The 24,912-nt window shown below is 40.6% G+C and overlaps 1 protein-coding gene across 7 annotated transcripts in view; it reads right to left on the bottom strand.

The window, feature by feature from the left end:
* The window catches only part of SLC7A2 (solute carrier family 7 member 2), a 72,391-nt gene that overhangs the window by 24,019 nt on the left and 23,460 nt on the right, over window positions 1-24,912 (bottom strand). For all 7 annotated transcript variants that reach the window (XR_008710101.1, XM_055567282.1, XM_055567277.1 and 4 more), the window contains 3 exons: window positions 6,811-7,201; window positions 6,213-6,368; window positions 371-536 (listed from right to left, as the gene is read on the bottom strand). Coding sequence is in view for 6 of the 7 variants with exons in the window: in XM_055567282.1 (XP_055423257.1) it covers window positions 371-536; window positions 6,213-6,368; window positions 6,811-7,201 (713 nt within the window). In the remaining variant the exon portion in view is untranslated. The remainder of the gene's footprint in view (window positions 1-370; window positions 537-6,212; window positions 6,369-6,810; window positions 7,202-24,912) is intronic.

Genomic DNA, 24,912 nt, shown 5'->3' with positions numbered 1-24,912 from the left:
AAAAAACAAAAGGATGCATGATCCAAAATGCTCATTGTTATTTAAAAGTGATAAACCTTTGTGGGGAAAAAACATCCTTCCAATGGTTAAGATCTCTCATTTCTTCCCTTAAACCCAAAGTGAAAACTGAAGTTAAGAATCAGCAGCTTCACAGCTTCAAACAGCTGCTCAGTGGTGAACATACCTACACACTTGTGCTTTGGGGAAAACCTGGGGGAAACAGTCTTGAAATAGAATAGACCTTCACAAAGTTCTCTGAAACAAAAAGTTTGAGAACTGTTGTTTTGGAGGAAAATGTAACATAAGACAAGAGCAGGCAAATTTTTTTTTTTTAACTCAAAATAGGAGGGAAAAAACCCAAATATTTTACCTGGCACTTGCAGATATATTTTTGAGAAAGTCTTCACTAATCTTCCAGTTTGCCACATTTCCTTTCACAAACCCAGCTACCATAACAAAGAGAAGCACCAGGATATTGACAGCTGTGAAGACTTTATTCACCCAAGCAGACTCTTTCACCCCAAAAGATAAAAGACCTACGGAAAAGTAAAGGGTGCTTTAATTTTTACCTCACCTTTAGGAAAAGGCTACAGCAGTTTGAGACAGTTACAGGTTTTAGGATATTATTTCACCAGGATTCCCTTTCTATGGAGAGTTTTTACTCAGGTCACCTAAGTGTATACAGAACTAAAGATTTCAGAATGCAGACTGTGCTCATAGCCAGGAGATTTCACACTCTCCAATAATTGAATAAATTTAGGAACTGGGTATTATTACCAATGGGTGGGTAGAGGAGCATGCTAAGTCACCTCATTCGTATTCGACTCTTTGTAACCCCACAGACTGTAACCCGCCAGCCTTTGTCCATGGGATTCTCCAGGCAAGATTACTGGAGTGGGTTGCCATGCCATTCTCCAGGGGATCTTCCCAACCCAGGGACTGAACCCACCTCTCTTATGTCTCCTGTATTGACAGGTGGGTTCTTTACCACTAGTGCCACCAGGGAAGCCCTAGCGTTTCAGGCAGGGGGATGTGCCAGTAACTTCAGGAATCATTCACAGGTGGGCAGGGCCAGGTGGAGGTAAAGTAACTTAATTTTAAGGAAATGCTATTCTTAAAAAGCAATTTCAAGGTTAATGGCTGCAAAATTTTCAAAGAAAATTTTATTTCTCTTTTCTTCCTTTCAATCATATTTTCTGCCTCATACTTACTGAATACATTAAACAAAGTAATTCTTCAATTGTCATTTCAAAGATTTTATTAAATCAATTCTCTCTTTAATAGTTTTATTTTTATATTTTGATTGTAAAGGCAATTTCTGACTCAAGTAACTCGAAAACACAGGAAAAAAAGAAAGAAAATAAAGATCAAGTGTAATCTCTTTAGAATTTTGCGCACACACATATGCACACATTTTCATGTCAACAAATATATAATTTTATTTTTAACAGCCACATACCCTTCTACTCTATGGATACACTATACTTTACTCCTATATTTACAAACAGGTCATTGTTAGTTTCTTACAACTATAAATAGTACTGACCTAGTCATCCTTTTATAAGGATGATCCTTATAACATCCTTTTAACACCTTCTAATTATTTTTTTACAATAATTTTCTACAAGGTAGCACCATATCAGTGGTATACACTTTATATAAGACTTTTGGTTCATACTGTCAGAACAGTTTCCAGAAAGTTTGGCCAGTTGAAATTGTCCATTTTTTACCATTAGGTTATTCTTATTCATATTGATTTATAAAGCTTATTTATACAATAATGCTATAAGCTCTCCGTCTGTACATGTATACAGAATGTTTTTCCCAATTCATCATGTACTTTTTTTGGGAAAAGAAGACCATTATAATATTGCCATTTATTATCTAGATTCAAGCACGCTAGGGGCAAACACATGGGCAGTTCCTGCGTTGAAGAGGAAATCAACAGGCCACATTGTGGAAATCAACAGTCCAGCAGGTTATAATCTACTCCCCATTGCTATGTGTAGTAGGTTATAATCTGCTGGACTCCCCTTACCACATTAATTAACTGAATTATGCACTTAAATAATTTTTAAGTTCCCTTCTAGTTCTAAATTTCTACAATTTTGTATCTCCCAAATTACAAATATTAAAATAATGTGGTTAATTTGAAATATGGGCTAGCCTATTTCTCCAATAAAAGAATGACAAAGGTTTTGCTGAGTTTTATTTTACTCTGTTAAGATTCGAGATTCAAGAAGATTCAGTTTTTATGGCAGACACTGCTTGTGTTCTACCTAATTATCATGTAATAATTTTAATTTTAATCTTAGTATTGATAACACATGTAATAAAGTTTTATAATATAAATTTTTCCTCTTTAGTTTCTACCTCTAGAAAGATTAATGTCAACCCCAAAACATTCACCTTTGCTTCCTTCCAGTCCTTTCATGATTATATCTATCTTATTAATATCTTTAATCCATCCTGTATAAGGTATGAATTATGGATCAAAGAAAGTTTAGTTTTTACTGTTGGGCAATAAGTTTGATGAAAGGCTTATAATCACATATTTACTTGTGAACTTCCTGATGTTCAAGCTGGTTTTAGAAAAGGCAGAGGAACCAGAGATCAAATTGCCAACATCCGCTGGATCGTGGAAAAAGCAAAAGAGTTCCAGAAAAACATCTATTTCTGCTTTATTGACTATGCCAAAGCCTTTGACTGTGTGGATCACAATAAACTGTGGGAAATTCTGAAAGAGATGGGAATACCAGACCACCTATCTGCCTCTTGAGAAATTTGTATGCAGGTCAGGAAGCAACAGTTAGAACTGGACATGGAACAACAGACTGGTTCCAAATAGGAAAAGGAGTTCATCAAGGCTGTATATTGTCACCCTGTTTATTTAACTTATATGCAGAGTACATCATGAGAAACGCTGGACTGGAAGAAACACAGGCTGGAATCAAGATTGCTGGGAGAAATATCAATGACCTCAGATATGCAGATGACACCACCCTTATGGCAGAAAGTGAAGAGGAACTCAAAAAGCCTCTTGATAAAAGTGAAAGTGGAGAGTGAAAAAGTTGGCTTACAGCTCAACATTCAGAAAACGAAGATCATGGCATCTGGTCCCATCACTTCATGGGAAATAGATGGGGAAACAGTGGAAACAGTGTCAGACTTTATTTTTCTGGGCTCCAAAATCACTACAGATGGTGACTGCAGCCATGAAATTAAAAGACACTTACTCCTTGGAAGGAAACTTATGACCAACCTAGATAGCATATTCAAAAGCAGAGACATTACTTTGCCAACAAAGGTTCGTCTAGTCAAGGCTATGGTTTTTCCAGTGGTCATGTATGGATGTGAGAGTTGGACTGTGAAGAAGGCTGAGTGCCGAAGAACTGATGCTTTTGAACTGTGGTGTTGGAGAAGACTCTTCAGAGTCCCTTGGACTGCAAGGAGATTCAAGCAGTCCATTCTGAAGGAGATCAGCCCTGGCATTTCTTTGGAAGGAATGATGCTAAAGCTGAAACTCCAGTACTTTGGCCACCTCATGCGAAGAGTTGACTCATTGGAACAGACTCTGATGCTGGGAGGGATTGGGGGCAGGAGGAGAAGGGAACGACGGAGGATGAGATGGCTGGATGGCATCACTGACTCGATGGATGTGAGTCTCAGTGAACTCCGGGAGTTGGTGATGGACAGGGAGGCCTGGCGTGCTGCGATTCATGGGGTTGCAAAGAGTCGGACACAACTGAGCGACTGATCTGATCTGATCTGATCCCACCCATGTCAAATAAGCAAAATTATACAAGTAGAGATGAGAATGCTGAATTTCATCCCCAGAATTATACACGAATACAACTGTATTAGCAACATAAAGGAAAACTGTACGGTCAGTATAATTACGGACTCTCTCAGTATACTGACTGACTCTGCAATTGTCTGTCAGATTAGGAAACACTATACAACTACACACCCTGGAAATACACACAATACTGCTATAGACTTTGGAAAACAACAAAGCCACCTCCGTGTTTTGTTTTCCAGTACCCCAAGTGCGCTCTCGTTCTGAGAGCCCCAGCTCCCGCCAGTAGACTAGTCACCTCCTGAAATCCTGCCTATGCTTCCCTGTATCATTAATAAAAGCAACAGCCTCAGTTGATACGACAATTGACACTGCAATATGAATAAAGATTATAGCAGGAGATTTTGGTCTACAAAGTTTCTAAGAATAAAGCTAGCCTGTAATCTTGGCCTGTCCTGAAAGAAAGGCATGATACTCGATGAACTCAGGAGGTAAGATGCAAGCCAAGGCCTGAGTCTTGCCACGGAATTTAATGACGGGAATGGTGTCACAGCTACATGCTTCTCATCATTTAGAGATTAAAGCTGAATATTTAAGGTCACTGAAACCATCCCTAAATAAAGTGTGATGTAAGTAATTTAATGTTAGTAGGCTGTTGAGAAACCAAAACAAACAAACAAAGCCTATCACCTGTGGAAAAACCACTGATGCAATTTTTTCTGACATTAGGAAGAAAATATCAAATAATTAGGACCTATAAATTTTGTTCATGTCACTAACCCTGTCCCTACATAAAACATCAAATTAACGGCTAACATTTTAAGGGGCAATTTTTAATATTCTTAATTATATAATTTTTAAAATATGTTTTGATATGAACCATTAAAAAAAATCTTCATTGATTTTGTTACACTGTTGCTTCTGTTTTATGTTTTGTTTTTTTGCCATGAGGCATGTCAGATCTTAGCTACCCCGATCAGGGATCAGACCCTCAACCCCTGCACTGGAAGGCTAAGTCTTAACCACTGGACTGCCAGGGAAGTTCCTTAATTATACAATTTTATAAGGGAAAATTATAGAAAGAGAGGGAGAAAGTAGCTCGAGATAAGGTTGGACAGGAATGCAAGAGTATATCAAGCAGGAAGTAGAAACAAACATGACCTTTATTCTTAGTGCAGTGCTTGATGGGTTTAGCAGGAGTACAAGGTAGAATGACAATCAAAATAGAAAATGTTCAAATAATTAAAACCAGTATCAGGCAGGGATGAGCTGTGTCTACAAAATGAAACTGCCTGCCATCTAAGTGCTGACTATGCATCAAGCAAGAAGCCCGCACAAGATAAACACTGACATCCTCATTTTATGGATGAACAAACTAAGTCATGGAAAGATTAAGTCATCCAATGTTCCACAGATACGAAGCGGCAGAGTAGAACTGAAAACCTGGTCACTCTTGATTCTAAATCCTCTGCCTTTCTAAACCACTATGCTATACAACTGAGGAAAATGGGAAAATTCTAGCATCAAGTATGTTTGTTTACATAATGTCTGCATCAAAAAAATAACAGGTGGTTTGAATATGCTCCCATTCCAACCAGATGTCTACACTCTATAGGCATAAACAGAAAGACTGAATTTCTTCTACAAACAGTATGCTTGCAAACATCTTTAGTTGTAACTGAAAAGATGAAATAATGCTCCAATTTTACATTCTTCCTTATTTTGAAACTTTGTGGCCATTTCCGCAAATCTCCAATTTGTATTATAAAATTGATGTACCTTATCTGATTATTTGGTGCCTTCCAGGTATCATATATTTCAGAAGTACCAATTCTATTTCTACAGTTCTGTATAATTTAGATTTCTTTATATATATATATATATATATATATATATATATATATAATTTTAGTTATTTATTGGCTCTGCTGGGTCTTTGTCACTGCATGGGCTTTTCACTAGTTGTGGCGAGTGTGGGCTACTTTCCAGCTGCAGTGTGCCAGCTTCTCATTGCGATGGCTTCCCCTGTTGCTCGAGAGCATGAGGGCTCAGGAGCTGTGGCTCCCAGGCTCTAGAGCACAAGCTTAGAAGTTGTGGCAAATGCGGTTAGTTCTTCTACCGCATATGGGATCTTCCCAGACCAGGGATCAAACCCATGTCTCTTTCATTGGTAGGTGGATTCTTTACCACTGAGCCACCAGGGAGGCCCTAGATTTATTTTTGAAACACGCCTATCACATAAGACAAAATGTGATTCTAGGTAGTGACGAGGCCCACAGATCTCCAACAGTAACTTCTGTGTGTAAATATCTTGCCTAGCCCTGGCACTTCGGTCCAAAATTCAGCGGTAACCTTTTTTCCTGGGACAACAAATCTGGCTCACCTTAGGGAGAAGTGTAACTGGTTTTCTTACCTGCAAGAAGTAATATAAGGCACACAGCAAAAAAGTCTGGATACTCTGCAAGGCCAGTATAATTCATTTTGAAGTATGTGCGGAAAAATTGACCGATCTGCTTGCTAAGAAGTTCATCAAAAGTGCCACTCCACGCCCTTGCAACACTTGATGTTCCTTCCAAACCACAGAATATACAAGGTCAGTGGGAGAAAATTAATACCATCTTGTACTCCTCTATTCTAGGATAAACATGAGTTAGTTCAGACAGAATTGAACATTTTCAACACATATAACATTATCTCACAATAGCAAGCAAACGCTCAAGTCCGTAACTGTGGAATCAGGTAACTTTACTTGCATTAAATAACTGTTGTCTTTTAAGAAACAGATTTTTAAGCTCACAAGAGACATATTCAGGGAAAAAAGCAGAATCACAGAATTTTGCAATTAGGAGTCACTGAGTGATCAGAAAAATGAGACACACAGGGAGTAAGTGATATACTCAGATCACCTAGGCGCTAGTTAAAGCAGACCCTACACAGAACCCTAAGGCTGCTGACTCAGGAATGCTATTTCTACCAACCTAACCAATTAGGTTGAGTTTCTGGAAACATACCTATCACATAAGATAAAATGAGATTCCAGCCAGTGATGAAGGCCCACAGTTCTCCAACAGTAACGTAAGTGTACAAGTAGGCAGACCCAGTCTTGGGAACTCGGGCCCCGAATTCCGCGTAGCAAAGACCTGCCATCACGGAAGCCAGTGCAGCAATGAGAAAGGAGACCACGATGCTGGGGCCAGAATCCGCTTTGGCCACCTCCCCGGCCAGCACGTAGACCCCAGCACCCAGCGTGCTCCCCACCCCCAGGGCGATGAGGTCCATGGTGGATAGGCAGCGACACAGTTTGGTATCTTCTAAACTGTCCAGAGTGACGATTTTCCTCCGGACCAGACATCGGGCAAAAGACAGCGCTGCTCTGCAGGGAATCATTCTGAAGATGGCAACCTGAGGAAGAGAAGGGACGGTGTTAAAAGCTGGTCTGGAATCCTCTCTCCAGTTCCCTGCCCAGCTTCCCGGCAGCTGTGGTACCCGATTGCTTTTAACTTGATGCTGGAGGTGTGGCCTGGAGCAGTCCGGAGGGTTAAATACACTGTGTTAAGTCACTTTAGTCGTGTCCGACTCTCGCAACCCCATGAACTGTAGCACGCCAGGCTCCTCTGTCCATGGGATTCTCCAGGCAAGAGTACTGGAGGGGGCTGCCATTTCCTTCTCCAGGGCATCTTCCCAACCCAGGGATCGAACCCACATCTCTGGAGGGATCGAACCCGAGTCTCCTGCACTGGCAGGCTGGTGGTTCTTTACCACTTGTGCCACCTGGGACGCAACAAGCCCAAGCTGTGGTTTTCTGAGCACACTTTCATGTGGCCTTCTAGGGACTGCCACAAGTGGCTTATTTGGGGAGCAAAAGGATGGGAACCTTGGGCGATTAAAAGGATTTGCCATTTTTGTTTGCTATTGCAATTTTTTAATAGATAATTATATTTGAAAATTTAGTTAAAGCATGTTGGGATAGAAACTTTTACACAGGTTTTCGTTTGTTTTTGTGTCTTTTGTTTGTTTTGCTTTTTGGCTGTTTGGCATGTGGGATGCTAGTTCCCCAACTAGGATTCGAACCCACATTCCCTGCATTAGAAACATGGATCCCTAACCACTGGAGGGCCAGCGAAGTTCCTGTTGCTGCAATTTTTAAAGCTATGTCAATAGAAATAAATTCCAAGAGATATCTCACTTATTCTTGCAGCAAGCAAAGGGGTAAATCACCTCATCTTTTTGTTTCTGTCTTTTCTTCAATCATTTCTTGAACTCACATTTTTTAGGCCTTATTACACTCCAGGGATTGTGCTAAGATATGTCTAGAATTGTGTGGAACACAGGAATGGCCTCTAGCTTTACAGAAATTATAGTCTGCTGCTGCTGCTGCTGTTAAGTCGCTTCAGTGGTGTCCAACTCTGTGAGACCCCATAGACGGCAGCCCACCAGGCTCCACAGTCCCTGGGATTCTCCAGGCAAGAACACCGGAGTGGGTTGCCATTTCCTTCTCCAACGCATGAAAGTGAAAAGTGAAAGTGAAGTCACTCAGTAGTGTCTGACTCTTAGCGACCCCATGGACTGCAGCCCACCAGGCTCCTCCATCTGTGGGTCTTTCCAGGCAAGAGTACTGGAGTGGGATACCATTGTCTTCTCCGGACTTACAGTCTAGTTAAGGCCTAAAAGCAGGTAAAAACATCATCATTATGTGGTCTACAGCTTTATCAATTACTCATGAGCTTTGCTTTCATTTCATTCTGTTTTATTTAAATGTAGAGCCACTTGAACCTTTTAGAATTAAAAAATTTCCCCCAAAACATCTTATGTGCTGTACTGTGCTTAGTCGCTCAGTCATGTCTGACTCTTTGCAACCCACAGACTGTAGCCAACCCGGCTCCTCTGGCCATGGGATTCTCCAGGCAAGAATTCTGTAGCAGGTTGCCATGCCCTTCTCCAGGGGATCTTCCCAACCCAAGGATTGAACCCAGATCTCCCGCATCGTGGGCAGATTCTTTATCAACTGAGCCACCAGGGAAGCCCCAAACATGCTTAGAGATTTTTAAATAAAACTGCTATTCAATTATGCCTAAAGTATGTATTTGTAATCAGATACATGTTTATTTATATTTACTTGAAATCTCTAAGTAAATAAATAAAGCCAAAGTCCATGCCAAGTATGTTATGTTCTTTTTTAAATGGAATGAATGGGGTAGATAGAAAGTCTTACTCCCTACACCTTATAGCTCCCAATATCTAACATTGAAAAACAAAATATGGATTGAGTAAGGCGAAAAATACATATATTATAGTAAAAAGTCTGAAGCACAATATACCAAAATATTAATAGTAATGATCTTTGGGTGGAAGGCTAATTTCACTTCTATGTATTTCATACAATATGTATTATATTGCTAATATGTGTTTCTAAATTTATCTCCAATGAATATGTACAACTTATGTGCACAAGAAATATAAAAATTAAAAGGCCATATATGGCCTTGTCTAAGAAGACATGTAACTCAGCAGACTAGGAAACAACTGAAGAATAGGGAATATAATAGTATACGCAGCTTCTCGGCCAATAAAATGAAATGCATTTAACTTTTAGAAGTTCAGAGTCATGTTTACCAATTCTACTGCACAATGATCTACAGAGGTCAAACGCTATAATCTCATTCTAATCCCTGTCGATAACCTAAACTCACGCGATCACAGCGTGACAACTTCTCTGAGGAACTTGGAGTTTTCTATCCTAAGAAATAAACCTTGGAACACTCCTCAACTTAATCTCCATAAAAGAAAACTATTATTAAAACATATTTCATTTAAAAATACTAAAAATAATAAAATATCTTTTCTATTTGTGCTTACTAAATCACTTCAGTCGTGTCCAACTCATTGTGACCCTATGGACTGTAGCCCGCCAGGCTCCTCTGTCCATGGGATTTTCCAGGCAAGATACTGGAGTGAGGTGCCATGCCCTCCTCCAGGGGGTCTTCCTGATCCAAGGATCACACCCACGTCTCTCATGTCTCCTGCACTGGCAGGCGGGTTCTTTACCATTTATGCCACCTGGGAAGCCCCACGTTTTCTATACTGAATCTCAATGACTTGTGCTCATAAGAGAACAAATTTCTGGGATGTGAATAATCCAGTTTCATGCTAACTCTAGTATAAAAAGCTGACTCACTCAACATTATTCATTCATGAATATACATGCATGTTTGAAAGTTTGATGTTGAAAGTGGCTGATTCAAAGGATATAGAGAAAAAAATCAAAGAGAAAAACAAAAATGAGTGAAAAGTTCCTTGATGGTAAAAATAAAGTTTTACACATCAGCATTTTCCAAAACACCTGAAGGAGTGCCAAGCATGACATTTCACAAATAGCTGACATCTCCAATTTGCCAATATTTCTGCTTCCGAAGTCAAAATCTATCAAACTTCCATAAGTCAAATGTGTATCAATTTCTACCCATAGGTAGTCCTTAAATAGCTATTTCTATTGTAACACATCTAGAAGATAAGGAAGAGAAGTGTCTTGCTTAAAGAAAAATCAAGTAAAAAGTTGAAGTTATACAAAGGCCAACTGAGGTAGGAGGAGGAGAACTGAAGATATTTACTAAATGCTGACCTTCCATACCATTTAAGTGTTTTTACACAACAAGAGACATGCAAAGATCAAGAATTAGGAACAACTGCCAACTAAAAAGTACTCAGAAATGGAGACCCACTGGTGAATTTTAGTAATGATTTAAGATCATGTGAAAATTGGACAATTCATACACAACTTTAGGAAACAGCTGATACACAGAATGAGGCATACCTATTAGTCATTAACTAAACAAAACACAGGGCTTCCCAAGTAGCTCACACAGTATCCTTACTGCAATGTGGGAGACCTGGGTTCAATCCCTGGGTTGGGAAGATCCCCTGGAGAAGGCAATGGCAACCCACTCAAGTATTCTTGCCTGGAGAATCCCATGGACAGAGGAGCCTGGTGGACTACAGTCCAGAGGGTCACAAAGGGCTGGACATCACTGAGTGACTAACACACACACAAATAAAACACTCTCTTAATAAAGTGATTAATATCCAATATTATAAATAAAAGACAAAATTTAAAACTATTGCAAAGGAATTTGGAAGGAAGCCAAGAAAACTAAAAAGAGAAGGATAGGGTTGTAGGTGAGCTGTTATTTATTTTTAATCCCTTCTTTGGTAGTATGGTCACCATGTTGGTTTTGAAACTTCTAACTCTATTAAACACAAAATAACATAAACATAAAAAAGAATAAGCAAGTCAACCAATAAATAAACTTTCTTTGAAATGCTAAAAACAGGGAAAACGTTTTTTCAGTAAATTGCCCAAACTGAATAAGTGAATGATCCTCATCTTATCAATATAAAACTGAACTTAATTCACTCCAGATTACACAGGAAGCAGAACTGTTTACAGAGACATAAAGCTTTAATCAGTGAAGACCTGATTGCTACTGCCTCTCTCCAATTTCATGTTCAGTTTTCCTATGCTGCCCTGAGGGAATAAAACAAAACTGCCACATGTCAAGTATTCATTTGCTTTTCAGTAACAGAAATGCAGACGTCAGAAACTCTTCTCTGAGTTGACAGATTATGCAATGTTCTTTGCAAACAGTCTTAACTACGCACGACTGATAAAATACTGATTGCAAAAGCTAACTCAAAACCAACTTTGCAGAAATATAACAAGATGGAAAAAATACCAATGTAAGACTGTACTGGATCAATTTAATGAATCATTATTAGATAAACATTTATTAAATCCTAGCAGGTGTATAATATACTGCTTAGTCAAGAAAAAAAGAATCCCATTCTTTTGTAAAATCTGTTTTATGGAGACATGCTGATATAGAAAGTAGAGTGGCAACAGAGAAATGAGAAAAAATAAGATACTTGTGTCTAATGTAATATAATTTGATACTTTTGTTTTTTTTTAATTTAATTTAATTTTATTTTTAAACAATATTGTATTGGTTTTGCCAAATATCGAAGTGAATCCACCACAGGTATACATGTGTTCCCCATCCTGAACCCTCCCACCTCCTCCCTCCCCATACCATCCCTCTGGGTCATCCCAGTGCACCAGCCCCAAGCATCCAGTATCGTGCCTCGAACCCGGACTGGCGACTCGTTTCATACATGATAGTATACATGTTTCAATGCCATTCTCCCAAATCTTCCCACCCTCTCCCTCTCCCACAGAGTCCATGATACTTACTTTTGAAAATTTAATACCTTTCCCTTAAAATATTTTAAAAGATACGTTCCTGTTGTAAAATGGTTATGATAATCTTATTCTCATTTCTAGAAGGTTTTTTTCACTGATGAAAAATCCACTCATACTTGTTTTCTGACACCTGTCTGCATTTACTGTCCTTGCCGGGGCTCCGGTATGTTGTCTCATCAGCAAACAGATATGCAGGGAAAACATGCAGGGATTTTGAAGGTGATCCTATTTGGTCTGGAGGGCACACACTTTTTCCAAGAGCAGACAATGATCCAAACCAACATATCCACTGTCAGCTATTGCTATTAATACCAGTATTGGTACTGAGTATGAAACCTACATAAAATACAGTAGAGGACCACGATCCTAGACTTTGGGAAGGGGCCCCATATGACACTCATAACCATGACCTGAACCTTAGAATACAGAAGTCCTAATCAACATTTCTATGAGGTCACAAATGATTCTGGTGACACTAGAAACAGATATGTATTTTTCTTCAATAATTGCTTATTTTACTAATTTCTAAGACAGTCGCCTCTCTGTTATTCAGTTGCCAAGTCACATCCAACTCTTTGGGGCCCCATGGACTGCAGCACGCCAAGCTTCCCTGTCTTTTATTATCTCCTGGAGTTTGCTCAAACTCATGTCCACTAAGTCAGTAATACCATCCATCTATCTCATCCTCTGCTGCCCACTTCTCTCCTGCCTTCGATCTTTTCCAGCAATCAGAGTCTTTTCTGAAGAGTCAGTTCTTCACATCAGGTGGCCAAAGTATTAGAGCTTCATCAACAGTCCTTCCAAATTCAGAATTGATTTCCTTTTGGATTGACTAGTTTGATCACCTTGCAGTCCAAGGGACTCTCAAGAGTCTTCTCCAACACCACAATTCCAAAAGCATCAATTCTTTGGCACTCAGCCTTCTTTATGGTCCAACTCTCGCATCTGTACATGATGTGAGGCCTCAGTAGCGGCCTCTTTACTGAGGAATAAAATATGCACATACTAACTGAGATCTGAAAACTAGCCAGCGGAAAGGCGTAGAGAGCTCTGCAACAGCTTAGGCAGCAGTAATGTCTCTGGATTTAATGAGCCTGAGGATACAAGTCAGACCTTCCTGAGTCCCTACCCCCATTCCCAACCCTAAGCATAACAGTTTCGAGACATCTAACCCCCTGGTGGAGTCCCTATGAATTCTTGCCATAAAGCTAAATCCCTTCCTCAGCAACTTGGAATTATTCATGTACTTCTCAAACTTATTCCATCCAGGTTGTAAACTTGACCATGTAGAATTTTAGGTCAAGTAAATTCCCTACCCTGATAATATCACAATGCCATAGAGCAGACCTCATTTCAACTAACCACAGAAATCCTTCAAAAATGTGCCAATTACAGTTAAGAGTTGATCCTGGATTTTCACTTTGGTCCAAAAGTTTGATGCAGCACTGAGCTGCACAGAAGCGAATCTTTGCTCTCTTCCTCTAAATAAAGGGTAAAAATTCAAACTTAATCCTTGGTATCAGTATTACAGGCCCTGACAATAAATCTTACAGGAGAAAGTAGCTGTGGCAACCTGGCAGAACAGGCATTCCAGCAAATCCTCAACAAATTAGCTCATCCAAATTAGAACCAAATTTCCCTTCCTCATGTGAGCTGCTAGTTTCCTGGTGAGATATCAGTACTTTCTATTTTTGGCCTGATAGTAAAAAAGGAATTAAACCATGTAAGCCTGGGAACTTAGCCCCATTGTGTGTGCATGTGTTATGTGTTGTCTCTGAACTAGAGCTTTTAGGTTTGTAATCCCCAAACTCAACATCAATTATATTTCTATAACTTTAAATTGCAAAAAATATTTTCAAATTTTAGTGTAGGTTAAATAATTTAGTTAAAGAGAGGAAAAAAAGATACGGACATAATACCATGGAATTACTGATTTTTCTCTCATTTCTCTTACTTTTAAGAGATTAATTTCTCATAAAGATATGCCAAAAGTACAATGCAGGATAAAAGATAATCAGACTTCCCTGGGCATCCAGTGGTTAAGAATCCACCTTCCAATGCAGGAGAATTGAGTTTGATTCCTGGGTGGAGAATTAAGATCCCACATCCCACAGAGTAACTAAGCCTGAGTGCCACAACCAGACAGAAGCTGCAACGACAGCTTTCCCACGCCACGACTAAGATCTAATTCACTCAAAGAAGTAAGTATTAAAAAATAAAGGTAATCAGAAATGGTAACCGTTCACTCTGGTAGGTAAAAAACAAACAACAATAAACTTTCGCATTCAAATCTAAAACCTTTATTTTTCTGGAAAATGAAAACACGCTTTCACTTAAATTAGGTGCAGAACTTAGCTTTTCTCCAAATAAAAATTTCTAAACAGTATCTTCCTCCACAGTTTTCTCCAGATAGGTTGTTGCAGTCCTGTTGCTCAGTCGTGTCAGATTCTTTGTGACCCCAAAGACTACAGCACACCAGGCTCCCTGTCCTTCACCATCTCCCAGAGCTTGCTCAAACTCATGTCCATTGAACTGGTGATGCCATCCAACCATCTTGTCCTCTGTCATTCCCTTCTCCTCCTGCCTTCAATCTTTCCCAGCATCAGGGTCTTTTCTAATAAGTTGGCGCTTCACATCTGGTGGCCTAAATATTGGAGTTTCAGCTTCAGCATCAGTCCTTCCAATGAATATTCAGAACTGATTTCCTTTAGGATGGACTGGTTTGATCTCCTTGCAGTCCAAGGGACTCTCAAGAGTCTTCTTCAACACTACAGTTCAAAAGCATCAATTTTTCATTGTTCAGCCTTCTTTATGGTCCAACTCTCACATCCATACGTGACTACTGGAAAAACCATAGCTTTGACTAGACGGACCTTTGTCAGCAAAGTAATGTCTCTGCTTTTTAATATACTGTCAAGTTTGTCATAGCTTTTCTTCCAAGGAGCAAGCATCTTTTAATTTCACGGCTGCTGTCACCACCCACAGTGATTTTGGAGTCCAAAAAAATAAAATCTATCACTATTTCCACTGTTTCACCATCTATTTGCCATGAAGTGATAGGAACGGATGCCATGATCTTAGTTTTCTGAATGTTGAGCTTTAAGCCAACTTTTTCACTCTCCTCTTTCACCCTCATCAAGAGGCTCTTTAGTTCCTCTTCGCTTTCTGCCATAAGGCTGGTGTCACCTGTTATCTGAAGTTATTGACATTTTTCCAGAAATCTTGATTTCAGCTTGTGATTCATCCAGCCTGGCTTTTCGCATGATGTATTCTGCATAGAAGTTAAATAAGCAGGGTGACAATATACAGCCTTGACATACTCGTTTACCAATTTTGAACCAGTCCATTGTTCCACGTCTGGTTCTAACTGTTGCTTCTTGACCTGCATACAGATTTCTAAGGAGGCAGGGTAAGGTGGTCTGCTATTCCCAACTCTTTAAGAATTTTTCAGTTTGTTGTGATCCACACAGTTAAATGCTTCAGCGTCATCAATGAAGCAGAAATAGATGTTTCTCTGGAATTAAAATTACCTTGCTTTTTCTATGATCCAATGGATGCTGGCCATTTGACCTCTGGTTCCTCTGCCTTCTTTAAATCCAGCTTGTACATCTGGAAGTTCTCAGTTCACATACTGTTGAAGTCTAGGTTGAAGGATTTTGAGCATTACCTTGCTAGCATGTGAAATGAATACAACTGTGTGGTAGTTTGAACATTCTTTGCCATCGCCTTTCTTTGGGATTGGAATGAAAACAGACCTTTTCCAGTCCTGTGGCCACTGCTGAGTTTTCCAAATGTGCTGGCATATTGAGTGCAGCACTTTCACAGCATCATCTTCGGATATGAAATAGCTCAGCTGGAATTCCATCACCTCCACTAGCTTTGTTAGAGATAGGTGCACACAAGTAAAGACACAAGTGAGACCCACAACCACTACAGCAATAACACTTATGTTTTCTCCTCTTTTACATCAAATCAGTAATACCCAGAAGTTACACTGCTTCAAAATTTCTGACACAGAATCCAGATACAGACAAGCATCTTGCTAAGGACATCTAAGATGCAAACAGCTGATGGGGAATTCTAGTTTGTAAAGGCAGCTGGTGCTTTAAAAGATGTCAATCCATTTAGCTTTATTAAACACCAAACTACATGAATGCGGCTTACCTTGCTGTCTCATTGAAATAGGCACAGCACAATTTAAAGAACTGTGACCAAATTTGTCTTTAGGGTCGGAGAAGAGGGGAAATTTTTTGAAAAAGGAAAAGAGGACACAGAACCTTCAGGAGCTCAATAAACAGGGTATTACCCAGTCAGCACCCTGCTCACAGTCAAGGATCCTGGTGGCTCGCTGCAGCCCCAGGCACATGTTAGGTCCCATTAAGGCTGAGCAATCTTGGGCTAATAAATCACTCCAAATGCCAGAGGGTACCACCTGTTTCCACTCCCCAAGCAGCCACTGAAGAAGTGTCCTTGGCTAAGACCAGTCGCCGTATACATGCCATTGCAAATATGGAGAGATACCCTTTCCAAAGTTATTTCACACCCATCACTACTCTAGGAAGTACTATGGTAATAAAAATAGCTAATGTTTGTTGAAGAAAGTAGAGAAAACCACTACTAAGCCATTCAGGTATGATCTGAATCAAATTCTATATGAACATACAGTGGAGGTGATGAATAGACTGAAGGGATTAGATCTGGTAAACAGAGTGCCTGAAGAACTATCGGACAGACATTCCTATCAGTGTAGAGAAGGCAGTGACCAAACCATCCCAAAGAAAAAGAAATGCAAGAAGGCAAAGTGGCTGTCTGAGGAGGCATTAAAAATATCTGAGGGAAGAAGAGAAGTGAAAAGCAAGGGTAGAGGAAAAAAATATTCCCAACTGAATGCAGAGTTCCAGAGAATAACATGGAGAGAGAAAAAGCCCTTCATAAATGAATAATGTAAAGAAATAGAGGAAAACAACAGAACTGGAAAGACTTGAGATCTCTTCAAGAAAATCAGAAATACCAAGGGAAAATTTCATGCAAAGATGGACTCAATAAAGGACAGAAATGGTATGGACCTAACAGAAGCAGAAGATATTAAGAAGAGGTGGCAAGAATACACAGAAGAACTGTACAAAAAAAGATCTTCATGACCAAGATAATCACGATGGTATGATCACTCACCTAGAGCCAGACATCCTGGATTGTGAAGTCAAGTGGGCCTTAGAAACCATCACTACGAACAAAGCTAGTGGAGGTGATGGAATTCCAGTTGAGCTATTTCAAAACCTGAAAGATGATGCTGTGAAAGTGCTGCACTCAATATGCCAGCACATTTGGAAAACTCAGCAGTGGCCACAGGACTGGAAAAGGCCAGTTTTCATTCCAATCCCAAAGAAAGGCAATGCCAAAGAATGCTCAAACTACTGCACAATTGCACTCATCTCACACGCTAGTAAAGTAATGCTCAAAATTATCCAAGCCAAGCTTCAACAATACGTGAACCGTAAACTTCCAGATGTTCAAGCTGGTTTTAGAAAAGGCAGAGGAACCAGAGATCAAATTGCCAACATCCGCTGGATCATCGAAAAAGCAAGAGAGTTCCAGAAAAACATCTATTTCTGCTTTATTGACTATGCCAAAGCCTTTGTGTGGATCACAATAAACTGTGGAAAATTCTTCAAGAGATGGGAATACCAGACCACCTGACCTGCCTCTTGAGAAACCTATATGCAGGTCAGGAAGCAACAGTTAGAACTGGACATGAAACAACAGACTGGTTCCAAATAGGAAAAGGAGTACGTCAAGGCTGTATATTGTCACCCTGCTTATTTAACTTATATGCAGAGTATATCATGAGAAATGCTGGGCTGGAAGCACAAGCTGGAATCCAGATTGCTGGGAGAAATATCAGTAACCTCAGATATGCAGATGACACCACCCTTATGGCAGAAAGTGAAGAGGAACTAAAAAGCCTCTTGATGAAAGTGAAAGAGGAGAGTGAAAAAGTTGGCTTAAAACTCAACATTCAGAAAACGAAGATCATGGCATCTGGTCCCATCACTTCATGGCAAATAGATGGGGAAACAGTGGAAACAGTATCAGACTTTATTTTTTTGGGCTCCAAAATCACTACAGATGGTGACTGCAGCCATGAAATTAAAAGACACTCCTTGGAAGAAAAGTTATGACCAACCTAGACAGCATATTGAAAAGCACAGACATTACTTTGCCAACAAAGGTCTGTCTAGTCAAGGCTATGGCTTTTCCAGTAGTCATGTATGGATGTGAAAGTTGGACTGTGAAGAAAGCTGAGCCCTGAAGAATTGATGCTTTTGAACTGTGGTGTTGGAGAAGACTCCTGAGAGTCCCTTGGACTGCAAGGAGATCCAACCAGTCCATTCTGAAGGAGATCAGCCCTGGGTGTTCTTTGGAAGGAATGATGCTAAAGCTGAAACTCCAGTACTTTGGCCACCTCATGCAAAGAGTTGACTCATTGGAAAAGACACTGAAGCTGGGAGAGACTGGGGGCAGAAAGAGAAGGGGACGACAGAGGATGAGATGGCTGGATGGCATCACCGACTCTATGGACATTGAGTTTGGGTGAACTCCGGGAGTTGGTGATGGACAGGGAGGCCTGGCGTGCTGCAATTCATGGGGTCGCAAAGAGTTGGATACGACTGAGCGACTGAACTGAACTGAACTGAATGTTGATGTTAGGGGGTTATTTTTTGTTAAAAAAAAAAAAAAAAAGCAAATTTCCTAAAAGCACTTCTGCTATCTTATTAGTTCCATAAATACTTCAGTGCACACCGCCAGGTGTGAAACCACCTGAACAGGCTGCCACAATTCCTCCCCTCACGGCACTTACAGTGGGGTGGGTGGCGCACACAGTGGCCAGTTCAATATCATGAAGCAAAGGCTTCTGCTCAAGGGGAGGGGGGCCACGGAAAGGGTGGATTCAGCTGGTCACAAGTGCTTTCCTGGAGACAGCTGTGTCTACCCTGAGACCTCTGAAAGGATGAGATGGATGGAGCCATCTGAAGATGTGGTGGGAAGGAGGCTGGGGGGGAGTAGGGGTGATGATGAGTGCTCTGAGCAGAGGGAGCAGAAAATTCAGAGGCTCAAGAGAGTGGCTGTACACACACAGAGCTCAGGGGCTGGGGGAAGCTAGAGGGGAGGAGGGGTCCCCAGGCCTTGCGGGGAGCTTGGACTTGACCACAAGAGCACTGAAGAACTTTAAGTCAGATACACAGCCTGACAACTAGCGCTCTGACGGTGTTACATGGAAGGGATGAGCAAGACCAAAACTGGAGTTGAGGGGAAGGGCAAACAGGCCACTGGGATGATCTAGGCAAGAGGGTCTGTGACAGGCTCCAGGATAAAGGCGGCATCATGAAGAGAAATGGATGGACTACAGAGTCACTGAGGTGGTGGAGGACGCAGGAGCTGGGGATATGTGGATCTGTGACCCAGAGCTGCTGGACGGTTTGTGTGTCCTTCATTTAAATGAGGAATAAGCAAAGAAGGAGGTGCTTTCTGACCACTGTGATTTTAAGGAATGTGTGGAATTGCCATATGGTCTCAGCAGAGCTCAGCAGAGCCCAGAAGACGGGAGATCTGAGAAGGATCAGCATAGAGATGGTAATTACATTGACAGTATCACCCAGGGAGAGCAGTACAGGAGAGGGAAGGGAGTGAAACACCAAAGATGCACACATTTAAGGGACGGGCAGGGGGGAAGGGGAAGACAAAGAACAACATCACTGCTCCTGGAGGAAACGAGGTGGGAGAGGCTGAAGAAACCAGAAAAGATTCGACCCAAAACAAGAGTGAGCTTTCAAGAAGGAAGTGTTATCAGTGTCAGACAGTGCCTGAAATGAAGGAAAGAATATGATCTTGATAAAGAAGTCTTTGGCCACCTTGACAGGTGAGGGTTCTGTGGGCCATGGGGTGTAAGCCAGGTTGCAGGGGCTGCAAAATGATGAGCAGTGAGGAATTTGAAAGTGATACGGTCAGTAAGGATTCCGATTTTTCAAGCAAATGGCCTGAGGGGTCCATGAGATCGAGGGAGATCCTCATTAAGAAGAAATTTAATCTGTTTAGATGCCAATGGGAAAGAGCCAGAAGAGAAAGAGAGCTTGAAATCCAGAGCGGGGAGAATGCATAAAGCAAATTTCTTGAGATGTGGAAGACTGAGAGTAGTGTTGGGTTGAAGGGCTGCAGTTAGGAGAAAAGGCATCTCCACCTTAAGAATCAAGAAGGAGAATGGGAAGAGATAGGGAAGACAAATTTCTAGGTTAGGCAACTGACCTTTGAGCTCTTATTTGCAAGCTCCAAAATCCAAACCTTACATGGCGCATAGTTTAAAGATAACACAAAAAGGGATGAACAAATAATGTCAGAATGACTTCGGTATAACTTTATACATCGACAGTTTTATTTTGTTTTTGTTTTCACCATTTAAAACTTGCACTGCCATTCTAAATCCAAAAAAATTAAAAGTACCTTTAAATACATGCGTCTACAATGTATTTCCACATCAATCTCTTTGAACTGTCAGAAAACTAAACACAGGAATTCTAGGTGTGACATTTGCACAGAATAAGGTATTCGAGATGAACGTACTCTCTAGATTGCTGACGTTTAAGCCTGTAAATCTTTGACTGTTGTTGATCAAATTCTGCCACAATTCAGTGATCCTCCTAAATGCTACTGGATTTTATGGTGGCTGTCAGCTTTAGTACCAGGCATCCCAGCTGCTCATCTTTACAGGAAGATGATTCATTATTACTTCTCAAAAACAACCATTTAATAAACACTAATAAAATGTTTTGAAAATAAATAAATACTCACAATTACCTTAATAATCCACTGTCCACACAAATTAGAATCAACTCAAGGATGCCAAGCAAATCCAGATGACCTGGACGAACCCACACTTCTGTCAACTAAGAGCCATTGTTCAACAAGTTTATTTTGACTTATTTCTGGATTAGTAGCTAAATTTCAGATTAAAAATGCTAGAAGCAAATTCATGGGCTAGGAGGTATGTTAAAGTACAAGAAAGCTCTTTTTGTCTGAAGGCAAAGGACTGAGAAGCCCTTTAGAACACTGGTTTCTTCTAATTGGTCTCTTTCCAAACAGCCATAGTATTCCTCTCAATTCACTTACCCCTCATGCTCCTCAAAAAAACCTAATTTAGTTGTTAGAACTCAGCTACTTTTGTTTCAGTGCTACCCCAAATTCCTTCCCTCAAACTGTGGCAGAAAAGGAATTCAACCTGAATTCACATTCGTTTTTAATTCAAGTTCAAGAAATTTCGATGGATACCATGTTGAGTGTCCTCATCATTTATGGTTTTGTTTTTAAGTCATTCTTAAAAAATAGTCGTTTTTGAAACTATATTTTTAACTTTGAAAAGCATGTTCTGATTTTGTACTTTTTAAAATACAGAAACAATGTATCACCAGAGATTTTTATCCTTAGCATCTTGGCAGATGGTTGAAACACTGTTATTGGCTGAGAGGTTTGGGAGTTCATGTTGGCTTCAAATAAATCTGAATAAAACATTTCTATTATGTGCTCAGAGAAAGTAATTACAACAGTGCCAGCCCTTCATCATCAGGATTCAAAGCCTCTAAGACGTAAGTTTAGCATACGCAAACAAAGAGGAATTTTAAAAAGGAAAATAACTTGAAAATGGCTCTGTACCACAGTCTGGCAATGGTGCCCTTGAAGTATTAAAATAAGAAGAATGCAACAAGGAGAAAGAGAAACAAACACCCTTCAACCTCACACTCCTGCTGCTTCTTTGCAAAGAGCTGTTTCAGCTGACCTTCAGAATATTCCACACCAAGATGCAACGAGAGAAATAGCCGATATGGGGCTCTGATTCCTGCTGTGTCTGAAACTATTTCAAAAATATTTCAGAAACAACATAACACTGTTATTTCCCAATCCTGACTTTAAATGAAACCATGCCTTGCAGAGACTTGTAGATGAATTATTTTGGTCAAAGAGAGTTTAGTGTCTGTAATTTTAAAATGTGCTTGGAAATGTTTATAAGTATCAGTGGACTCCTAAGTAACAAGAGAATTATGAAATATGAAGAATGAACTGAATTTTTTAAAAATTTATTTATTTTAATTGGAGGATAATTACTTTACAATATTATGGTGGCTTCTGCCATACATCAACATGAATCGGCCACAGCTATACATGTGTCCCCCCATCCTGAACCTCCCCTCCCACTTCCCTCCCTACCCCATCCCTCTGGGTCGAAATGAGCTGAATTTTAACGCTTCGAATCTACTGTATCTAATCTATTGTCTCAGCCTCCTGTCAACTTCTCCAACTCATATGCTCTAGCCTGGGTTTCAAAATCACCCCTCTGTCCTCTGCTCCCAGCCTACCTTCCTTCGTCTTACCCTCGTCTACTCTCCACATGAATACTGTAAGCCAATTTGTCCACCGACTGCCCCTAGAACACTGCCCTCTTGTCCACACATAGGTGACAAGGTTTATTTCTGGTCGCTCCCTTGTTCCCTGGGGAGGGTTTGGTTCCTGGGCCTTCTGAGCCACTGCAGAGGCAGCAGGAAGGGTCTTTTTTTTGCCTCTTCCGCCCGCTCCTGAGCTTTCCTTTTGACTCAAGGAAGGAAAAAATCCACCATACAGCTGGCAAATGTAAAGCTAAGAAGCAGGCTGGTCTATGTAATAAAGGGCTGGGGGTAACAGAAGAGCCTACAGCCTAGAGAAAATCCACCTGGCAGAAGGGAAAAGTGGGGAGGAAAGGAAAGAGATTTTGAGAAGTGCTGATGCTGAATGTGAGTTGGATGTCCTTCAAGAGATACAAGTGAATGTGAAAATTCCTGTTAAATATACTTTTGTAGCTAAGACATGAAAGCAACCTAGATGTCCATCAGCAGACAAATGGATAAGGAAGTTGTGGTACATATATGCAATGGAATATTACTCAGCTATAAAAAGGAACACATCTGATTCAGTTCTAATGAGGTGGATGAAACTGGAGCCATTATACAGAGTGAGGTAAGTCAGAAAGAGAAACACCAATACTGTATACTAATGCATATATATGGAATTTAGAAAGACAGTAATGATGATCCTATATGCAAAGCAGCAAAAGAGACACAGACATAAAGAATAGACTCTTGGACCCTGTGGGAGAAGGCAAGGGTGGGACGATTTGAGAGAATAATACTGAAACATGTGTATTACTGTATGTAAAATAGATGACCAGTGCAAGTTTGATGCATGAAGCAGGGCATTCAAAGCCGGTGCTCCAACCCAGAGGGATGGGAGGGGGAGGTTCAGGATGGGGGGACGCATGTGCACCTGTGGCTGATTCATGTCGATGTATGACAAAAACCATCGCAATATATAAAGTAATTATCCTCCAATTGAAATAGATTAAATAATCTACTGTTAGCCTTCAAAAATAAATAAATAAATATACTTTTGGCAGCTGGTCAGAGATTCTTTGATTATGACCACCTTCCGCCCCCCACCAAAAGCAACTGGGTCCCAGGACACTTGGACACTTGTTCATGCTGTGTCCTTCTAAGTCAAGGAAGTGCAGCTGAGAGAACATCAGGAAAAGGAATAAGAGAGTTGTACCAAGGATGTGAGATGAAGGATAACTGTTGGAATAATAGCAGAGGGTCAGGAAAGGTAAATGCATCTAAATAATTCTGCCAATTTTTCTTTGATATATAACTGATACACACACACACACACACACACATATATATATATATAAAATTGGAAAAGACCTTGATGCTGGAGAAGACTGAAGGCAAAAGGAGAAGAGGGAGGCAGAGAATGAGATGGTTAGATATCATCACTGACTCAATGGACACGAACTTGAACAGACTCCAGGAGACAGTGCAGGACAGAGGGGCCTGGTGTGCTGCAGTCCATGGAGTCGCAACGAGTCAGACATGACTTTACGACTGAACAACAAATAATTGATACATAACACTGTGTTACAAAGATATTTTAAATGAATTCAGTTATTTAATAATCTCCCAGTGACATTTAATTTTAAAGCCCTTTTAATGCTCTTAAAATTTTAATTATAAAGTGTGAGGAAATGGACTTTAGATCTAAGCATCACATCTGAGCCCCCAGTGGATACTTCACTGGGTTCCCTCTTACCCTCAGATAAGGCTGGCTTCCTGCACAGGGAACCTTTGAGGAAAACAGTCTCCTCCTCACCTTCACTGCAGCATCCCTTGTATCCCGGCCGTCCTCCTCCGGCAAATAATTCTCAAGGCTCCTGCTCTCAACCTGTGTGGCTCCCACTGCTGGAAGACCTCCCTTTCATGGAGCCCTCCTATAACTCTTACCCATTGGTCTAACTCTGCCCGAAAAATAAAGGCAGAAAGTCTTCTGGTTCAACTAATTCCAAATGGCTATCATCCCAGGGATTTTGTCTATGCGGATAAATACAGTAATTCAAAGTACAACACTCACACTGATAAACACTCACTTAAAATATGGCCCTCCCAACAAGACAAAGCAGTCCGTATTCGGTCAAGCAAGCCCAGAGTCTCATTTACTGTCTTCTTCCATTCTATATACTTACTCTTCTTGTTTTAATAGTTGCCTCCACTATGGCAACACAATGCCCAGAGCTCCTCTGGGCCTGGCCCCTCAGTGTCTCTCAGCACGTCTCCCGCACCCTCCTGATGCCCTTGCTCTGCAATGAGTTTTAATTTCCCTGAACTCTGTGCCTCTTGCTGCTCCGGGCTTCCTGCATGGCTGTCCCTTCTCTCCGTGAACTTACTCTTTCTCCTCTTTGCCCAGAGAGCTCCCAGTCCTCCCTGACATCCTCCCCCAAGCTAAATTA

The sequence above is a fragment of the Bubalus kerabau genome, chromosome 2 (assembly GCF_029407905.1).
Source record: "Bubalus kerabau isolate K-KA32 ecotype Philippines breed swamp buffalo chromosome 2, PCC_UOA_SB_1v2, whole genome shotgun sequence".
NCBI lineage: Eukaryota > Metazoa > Chordata > Mammalia > Artiodactyla > Bovidae > Bubalus > Bubalus kerabau.
This window is presented reverse-complemented; position numbering and strand designations above follow the sequence as displayed.